Source organism: Peromyscus maniculatus, chromosome 3, assembly GCF_049852395.1.
Source record: "Peromyscus maniculatus bairdii isolate BWxNUB_F1_BW_parent chromosome 3, HU_Pman_BW_mat_3.1, whole genome shotgun sequence".
Taxonomy (NCBI): Eukaryota; Metazoa; Chordata; class Mammalia; order Rodentia; family Cricetidae; genus Peromyscus; species Peromyscus maniculatus.
This window is the reverse complement of record NC_134854.1, coordinates 164,178,643-164,187,943: the sequence shown is the minus strand read 5'-3', so window position 1 is coordinate 164,187,943 and position 9,301 is coordinate 164,178,643. Positions and strand designations below refer to the sequence as shown.

At 38.0% G+C, this 9,301-nt stretch overlaps 1 protein-coding gene across 12 annotated transcripts in view; it reads left to right on the top strand.

Annotated features, from left to right (window-relative positions):
• Sox5 (SRY-box transcription factor 5) overlaps positions 1 to 9,301 on the top strand; it is a 1,002,153-nt gene that overhangs the window by 946,926 nt on the left and 45,926 nt on the right. For 11 of the 12 annotated variants that reach the window (XM_076568276.1, XM_076568278.1, XM_016008328.3 and 8 more), the window contains one exon: positions 7,441 to 7,618. In XM_076568276.1, the coding sequence (XP_076424391.1) occupies positions 7,441 to 7,618 (178 nt within the window). Of the gene's footprint in view, positions 1 to 416; positions 543 to 7,440; positions 7,619 to 9,301 lie in introns of those variants that run through there. The other variant, XM_076568280.1, reaches the window with a different exon arrangement.

The following is a 9,301-nucleotide window of genomic DNA, read 5'->3' as shown; positions in this document are numbered from 1 at the left end:
TCCTGCTTCTGAAGATAATCAAGCCCAGCTCACCACAATAGGAAAATAGAAGCCACAAGGTCTTTATCACCTAGTATCTGACATCATGCTCTACACTGTGGGTGTGTCTGTGGTGTATGTGCGTGCATGTGCAAGTGTGGAGGCCAGAGATAGACACTGGACATCCACTTCAATCACTCTCTATTCTGTTTTTTGAGAGCATCTTTCACTGAACCTGGAGCTTCTAGTTTAGATTTGACTAGCTGGCCAGCAAGCTCCAGAGATCCTCCTGCCTCCATACCCCCAAATCTGGGGTTATGGATGAGTGTGGATGCTGAGGATCAAGACTCAGTTCCTCGTGCTTTTACAGCAAGCCCTTTGCCTACTGAGCCACCTTCCCAGACCCATACTCTTGCTGTTTCTGTAACACCCTTCTGTTAGGTAAACTCTGTCCACTGCAGGAGGGGACCGATGACACAAGGCACCAGAAGGCAAGTCCTACTGCGGGCCACTCCAGAAGCTATCAGAGGAGACTGTGTGTAGGATCAATGGACTTCTTTGCTGTAAGGCCTCCAAAACTTTTTTTAAAAAAAACTTAAAAATCAGTATAAGATAGCCGGGCAGTGGTGGCACATGCCTTTAATCCCAGTACTTGGGAGGTAGAGGCGGGCAGATTTCTGTGAGTTTGAGGCCAGCCTGGTATACAAAGTGAGTTCCAGAATAGCCAGAGTTGTTATACAGAGAAACTCTTATCTCAAAAAACAAAAAACAAAACAACAACCAAAAGATATAAATTATATTTTGGAAGGTATATTTTATTCTTTTATATGTTTTCAAATGGGTATATGCATAGATGTGTGCATGTATGTTTGTGTCTGTGTAGGATTCATAGCATTGAGTCATTACATAATGAAGTCGGAAAATACCCACCTGAAGTATTACTAGAGAAGAAACCGAGGGCATTTCAAACAACAAATTCAGTGATGAATATTGCTGGAATAACTTAATTAAGAACAAGCAGTTCAAATGTAAAGCAGTGCTTGCTGGCTTCCTTGAAGCAAAAGTCCCAGACTGTAAGCCTAGACTCCACTTTAGGACTGTGGGAAGGCAGAAAATGGAAGCCAAGTGAGAAAGCAGCATGTTGGGGCCGAGCCAAAGAATCCAGGACTTATGTGACGTGCAGCTGGGTCTAAGGGCATCACTACCATGGTGAAAGCATGCCTACCCCAAACTTCTGGGGCTGTGCATGCATTTCTTAATGCAAAAATCAGAATGCAAACATTTATTCCTGAAAGGGGCTTCCATTCTATGTGCTTCATGAGGTGGTTGAGTTGATAGGATTCATGAATTTCTAGTGTCCAGAGTATAATAAACATTGATAAATGGAGGGAATACTGCTCAATAATTATGGATTGGTGTTGGCCTATTTATTTTCTGTATGTATGAGTATTTGTATGGGCACTACATATGTGCAGTACCCACTGAGGTCAAAAGAGGGTGTTAAATCCCCTGAAACTGAAAGTTACACCCTGTCATGAACTGCCATTTGGATGCTGGGAATTGAACCCAGGTCCTCTCCAAGAGCAGCCAGTGCTCTTAATCTCTGAGCTATGTCTCTGCCCTGACGTTGGATTATTACTATGTTTATATAATCTTACCTATTTCCATTCAATCAATATAAAAATTAACTGACAAATCAATGTTTGATTTCCAATAATTAACATAGGTAAAAATTTAAGGAAGTTGGAATTTGAGACCGCCATGACATGGCCACACCAGACCAACAATTGTTACTGACAATGAGTAACAAGTCAAGTAAAAACTTGAGTTCTGAAGTTATATAATTATATAATTTGTATATTACCAGTTGGGATTTTGCTTCTTCTAGTAGGTATGGATATAGTTCTGTGTGGTAAAAGATTAGAAGAAGATAAGAAAAGATCAGTAAGCAGCTTAGGGTACTACTATCCCAGTTTTGCAGTTCTAAAATTCCTTGAAAAGAATTAGGAGCCTAAAGAGCAGAGAAAAAAAAGTAGCCGTGTCAGGTTCTGAGGAAAGCCTTCCTCTTTCTTTGGTAAAATGGTAATATAAAATCACATTTGATTTTCTTGGTCCTTTGGTGTTTCCAAGGTATGAAAATCATATGTGTTGTTTAGTTGATGTCAACTTGACAGAAGCTGGGGTCATCTGGAAGAGGGAACCCCAGCTGAGTCAATGCCTCCATGGATTGACCTGTAGGCAAGTCTGCGGGGGCATTTTCTTCAATATTGATTAAAGTGGAAGGGTCCAGCCACTTTAAAGTGGGTAGTGCCACCCCTGGGCAGGTAATCTCTGTGTATATAAGAAAACAGACTGAGCCAGCCATGGAAAGCAAACCAGTGAGTAATGCTCTTTCATGGCCTCTGCTTCAGTTCCTGCCTCCAGGCTCCTGCTTTTAGTTCCTGCCAAGTTCCCTCAGCGATGGACTGTAATCTGAAAGGTGAAATAAACCCTTTCCTCCTCATGTTGGTTTCAATCATTACTTTATTTCAGCAACAGAGAGCAAAAATAAGACAGCATACAACTATGTAAAAGAGCATGTTCTCAAAAATAAACCTAACTGAAGCTATAATCTGAAATATATTTTAATTTTAGTTGTCTTACACTATTTGAATCAAATGGTCCCAGGGTTCCTGATGATGATTCTGGGAGTGTATCTAAAGCTGTAGATTTGGGTTACAGTCTTTGCTTCACTCAGTTCATTTCTTTATCTAATTGTGGGATTGTCTAATTAGGATGCAGATCAATCAAGGCCTCCATGTTTGTGCTGCTCAGACCACAGTTGTTAAATGAGATTTTAACTCTCAGATGAGTTGTAGTAGCTGCTGCTGAATGGACTACACTGTCCTGAATGTTTGCTTAATTTTACTTGTTTCATATTCTCAGGCAACAAAGATGAACCAACAGCTTATTAAAAGTTATATCAGGAATTAGATTCCTACAACTTCATCTGGAGATTTAGAATCTTAATTTCTTGTACCATGTAGGAAGTTTAGGCGGCTGTCATTAAAAACACTGACCAAAATCAACTTAGGGAAAGAGAGGGTTTCCTTGGGTTCCACTTCCAGATTACAGGCCATCATTGGAGGAAATCAAGGAAAAAACCCAAGCACAAATGTAAAGAAGAAGCCATTAAACAGTGCTGTTTGGTAGCTTTCTTGCAGGCTCATAATCTTTTAATATATCCAGGACCACTTGCTAGGGAATGGTGCCACCTCCAGTGGTGTAAGTCTTTATGTATCAATGAACAATTGAGAGACTACCCATAGATGTGCCCATGGGCCAATCTTACAAAGAAAATCACTCAATCAAGACTTCTTTCCCAGGTGCTTCTAGACTATGTCAAGTTGGCAATCAATGCTACTAGAAGAGAAATATTATTTTTCTCAACAAGTAGTCTAAATATCATATCAACATTATGAAATACTTTGTGTAATATAGCATAGACAATAGAGAATCACAAAAAGTCACTATACTGAGTCAATTGGCCTGCATAGCTTTTTGCCAGTGTATGAAGTAGCAGGTGTGTGTATGACTTCACTCCCTGGCATTTACATGAGCCTTTGTGTGATTCTGTGATATAAATATATAGTGAGTTCAGTGTTTCAGAGTATACATGAAGTTTGACTCTTAAGCTTTAGGATAAAAGTGAACATGTAAGTTAAAAGAGCTTGACATGTCAAAGCTTTCACTAGGTTTTACTAGAACTCTCTGAGCTTCATGCAATAAATTATTGGTTACTTCATAATATTGAAGGTGATGATAATATTGAAGGTGATAATATGACAGGGCATGGTGGTACACATCTCTGATCCCAACACTTGAGAGGGAGAGGCAAGAGGATCAGGATGGCAAGCAAACAAAAATCATCATGGTATTGAAGATTAAACAAGTGATTTGGAGTATCTATAATGAGATCTGCAAATGTAAATAACTGTCTTCCAGGAGTTGAAATGTGTTTACTTTAGCTTACATATCTGTTTATGTTTAGATGTTCATAAAACATTTATCATTTGGAACTATTCAAAAAGTAAATAAAATCCTGGGGACTAACATTTTGTGTATAAAAGAAATAATTACAAAGTAACAATGTTTGTAAAAGTTTCATTGTGGCAACCTCATTCAACAATTGGTTGAGTAAATTACTTTGCTCCCTGCTTGATGGTGGATTGGGTAGAAATGTTTTCCTGACCTTGGAAGTTACTTAGAGCCTTTTACATGTGAATTATTTGTTTATATCATAATGTATATTTTACTGGTAAGACTAGAGGTTGGCCATGATAAGCTGTTTGATTTTTTTTTCTAAATAAGATACTACAAGTGAAACACAAGGTAGAAAATTTTGTGCCTTGCATGTTTATGACCATACCTGTAACTCTGAAAATGCACACCATAAACAAATAGGTCAAGCCTATCTTTCAGTTAAGTGCTGTTGAATTTTCATTTAGTCAAGTAAACTATAATCAATAGAAAGTTGGAGTGTTCTTTAAGTTTCCTGTTCTTCGTGAATAGTCTTGCTTTGTGATCTCAGCAGCAGTAAATTACTAAAGTGGACCAAATTGTGAGATATAATATAATGGACCAAAGTTATTATGCAGTTCCCAACATAAAGATCATGCATATGAGTTCCTATTAAATATACCAATAGTCTGTCACACAGTGGAGAAGAATCTGAAAGGGCAAATATGAATGACATTTCTATCAAATTGGAGCTGTCGACCTGTCATATGTCCTTGGGGCCCTGCACTTTTTGCCTTTCAGACATGTTCACTGCCTTGAAGGAAATATTGAAAGTTCCAATGCATCTTTAGCCTTCATAAACAACAGAGTCACCTGTCAGCATGCACCTGCAATAGCTGTGAGCGTTTAAAGCTCAGACATGTGACATTTCACCATGGTCTGACCCCCAGTCCCCTCGAATCCATCAGTACTGTCACCCCTCCTCTTGGTCCACACTCACACTCTTCTGTGGATGAGCCCCAAACCCCCCATTCTGCCTTAACCTCCCACCATCTTACTACGCACTCAAGGACAGTAACTGCCTGGAACTTTCCAAAGTTTTCTCCCAGGCATCATGCAAGAGTTATTGACCCTGTCCTAAGGGATGTCACTGAAGCCCCAGCTTTCACACAGAGGGTGGACACAGTGCACCAGGGAGTAGGGAGAGGAACATATGGGACATTTGCAGCTACACAGTAAGTAGCATTAATAATCTAACAGGCTGTCAGGACAGTAGGCTTAACTGATGGAGAAGGTACAGATTCTTATCCCAGAACTCCTCACCCTGCCCCTGCATCAGGACATTCTTAGTAGTGCTGAGGTTTTATGCAGACAACTGTTTCTAATTTTATTATTCTGTATTCCAACCAAATTTCAAAGAACGTAGTCATTCAAAGGCACTATGTACCCTTTCATTGAGGAAGCTTTTTAAAACCAGTACAAGCTTTTTTTTTTAATTGTTTCTTTTTTAAGTCAATAGCTGCCAACCTTTAGAGTACATTAGAATTACTGGAAAATACTCATTCAAACACAGGTTGTTGGACCCCACATCCAAGCATCTGCAACTGTTTGCCCTGCAACCAGTTCTCAGGTTCTACAGGCCGTGCCTGCCTATGAACAGCTCTTTCAGAACTACACATCTATGGATTGGACACATACATTACTTCAAGGTTTCTGCCAACAGAAGCATTCTGTCAGTTCTGTCTGAACAGCTCAACTGAATGCTTTCCATTAAGTAGACCTCTATAGCTTTTTAAGTGTAAAAATAAATTTCTCCAAGTCATATACCCTATCAGTAAGAGAACTATCTTATTTTACTACTTACCAAGAGTCTATTAATGGATAGAATTTCATATAATAGCTATTTACTTACTATATATCTCTAATGGTAACAGATGGCCAATTTGAATTACCTCATTGGTTTAAAAAAAACAACAACAACTACAACAAAATGTGCTTTTCTTTGCAATGCAAATCAGAGCTTAAGAAAGGTTATAAGAATACTTTTGCCTAGTTTGTCCACAGGTTTTCTAAATGCACAGAATCTATGACCTTATCATGAGCCCCTTTCAAAACACAAGCTTGTACTACATATCTTCTTGTCTTGTGCTGTCATAATTTTCCTTATGAAGTGATTTGTTTTAATATATATACCATATATATGGTAAAGATTCCACTGCCCCGGAAATCTAAAATCTAAAACTTCCCGTTATAGTTATGAGTGAAGCTTTTGCCTTTTAGTTTATTTTTTAAGAGATATAAATGACGAATTTAGTGAGAAATGGTTCTAGAATTTGCTCATATATAAGCATATATGTATATTTGTATTATATATGTGTGTATGCATATGGTGAAGAGTTAAATTTTTATAGAGATTAACATATGCCTCCCTGCTATCTATTTACCCTATTTGATTAAAGATAGTTTCACTTTAAAGCAAAGTTCCTGCTATGGAAAAATATCACATATACTCTCAATTTATGAAATAATATTTAAAAAGAAACTAAACTTTTATTCTAAGGTAAAATTTCAGTAGTACTGAATCTGACATAAACAATTGTCAGAATGTTCCAATTTTAGAGCGTAACAGAAGAATAAAATCGTTTGTAGTGATGAGCGAGCAATGTTGTGTTGCTTTTTCTGATTCTCATGATGCAATAGAAATCCAGCAGAATTGTATTCAGAAATGTTATGTAATTAATAAACTGGGAGCTAAAGAGAAGGGCATAAAATTGAGCTATACCTTTCAAGCATAGAATAATTGAAGTCATTAACTGTACCGAACTGGTCTCATATAGATGTTCGTACCAAGGAATATTTTGAGCATTCTTCTGGATTTTATATCATGAATGTGGTGATGTTTGTTTGGATGTTTAGGTAATACATTATTATCACAATGTTAATCATGCTTATTTTCATTTGTAGAGAAAAAATCTAAAATTATTTCTGTAAAAATTGGGGGAAATAATTATTTTTTTAGAAAATTGTATTAGTATTTTTTATCCAGTTGGGAGAGCAGTTCTGTTCTGAGCCATACACACAGGGATGGTCTAGGTACTGCCTCTACACGAGAGATCTAAAAACAAAAATAAAACAGAAAAAGCTGACCAGCATCATAATCTTATATGAACTGTGTATAAATGAATCACAATGGAATCAGCTTCGTAAGAGTAGTTCTTTCTGACTATATCACGTGACTGCTTTCTGTGGATAGTACAGGGTATGCATGCTTTCTGTTATACAACCAGAGGTCTGTAATATGTAGTTGAAAGTGACATTATGTCAACAGCCAACCAAACACTGTACTGTTGAGCATGAACGTTCAGATCATGAATGGGAAATGACAGGCTGTGTAGCTGTGTTTTTTAGATGTCTCTGATCAGCCTTTCCTCGTCACAGCTCATGTTCTAATGATCCTTGCAGGATGAAGTGGCCCAGCCACTGAACCTATCAGCTAAACCCAAGACCTCTGATGGCAAATCACCCACATCACCCACCTCTCCCCACATGCCAGCTCTGAGAATAAACAGTGGGGCAGGCCCCCTCAAAGCCTCTGCCCCAGCAGCATTAGCTAGTCCTTCAGCAAGAGTTAGCACAATAGGTAAGTTCCGTTTCTCTTGTTCTTGTTAACTTTCCATTTATGGCAATTGAATGAAATCTAAGATGGCATGTCACATACAGGCTGCAAATGGTTTGAGCAAGTGACAGAGATGTCATTTGAGTTACTTCCATAAGGTCTGTGTTAAACATGCAAGTGACATTTCTAACTCAGTCAAATTTTATGCCCCTGACGATCTAAAAGTACTAGTTATAGTTATGTGTAAAACTTTGCCTTTTAGTATATTTTTTAAAAGAGACATAAATGTCTAATTGTAGAGAAAGATGGTTCCAGAATTTTGCTCCTAAATGACTTTCCTCTTCTATCATGGAGATTTTTTTCCATTATTGTGATGTGTACAAATATATAATGAGGGATATATTCTGTTTGGGTCAACTGTCAACCATGAAATAAGAAGTTTGTTCTGTTGTATTCTGATTGAAAATTCTGATTGCACATAAACAGGGAATGTGAAGAGTAGTTTCTTCAGTTTACCTGTAACTATAATTTCTGATGAGTTAACCAACACTATTATTTTTATTTTTCATGCATGAATTAAAATGTACTCAATTCAGCACATATTCATTGATAACGATTGTTGCTTCTGTCTGATTAGGAAACCTCTAGCACAGATTAGCCCCTATGTAGAACATGATTACTTTGGAGGTATTATAATCTAGCTCATAAATACTGAAGGATACTCCAGAGCACAGCACTATAATCCTATAGTTAAAGAGGAGAGTGTCACATTCTCCTGGGAAGAATCAAGATAAGATTACAAACAGCACTACTCCAACTAAACTCTGAAGAACTGATATTTTCATAAGCATTCTAGGCTGTAAGCAAAGAGGAAAAGCTCAGAAAAATATGTCCCTGTGAAATGAAGGGACTTTGCTAGAAAGCTAAATAATGTGGCAGAAAGTGGTGGAAGAAAAAATGGAAATATGTGGCTGGGACGGGGTGGAACACTCTCATATGAGATTTTGACTTCTTCACAGAGTGCTGTGATCAGAACTTTTAAGTATTGACAACTGAGCAATATTGTTTAGTGAATACACTGTTATCGTCTATGGTGTTCTGTGAGATAGAAATAAGCAAAGGGGGTTCTGGAGGGGTGGAGGCATATGAAAGGAGATCTGACAAAGTCATCTGCACTGGAGTGGAGACTGAGGAGGCAGGAGCTTCAATTAACTATGAACAAGAAGAAAGCATGACCAAATTGGAAGGAAGACATAAAAATGAAGTTTAATATGTGTTGAATTCCAAGAACAGGGAAGCATTTAGTTACAAGTTCTCAGGAGGAAACTGTGAAACTATTTGATCTGTAAAATCAGAGCTGGGATGTTAGCTACAGAGATCATTACTTGACTAGAGCATTTCACCAGAAATGAGTGTGTCTGGTAAGGACCACAGAGGCTACCAATTGGATTTACTAACAGTTGTATAAAAATCAACCCCAAACCTGCCTTTCAAGGTACACTTATTGTCAAAATTATTAAGGCCACTCCATGTAGTTAAAAGGAAGATTTATTTAGTGGGTAACTTACAAATGAAGGGATAGGTAGGTTGTGGGGTCTGGGGAAGGTGTATCACAGTCCAGTGGTGTTCTCTGGAGCTCTGCTCAGTCAACCTCCACCGTCTAGGGTCCAGGAACAGAGAGGCTGGCCCATCCAGATCTCGGCTCTC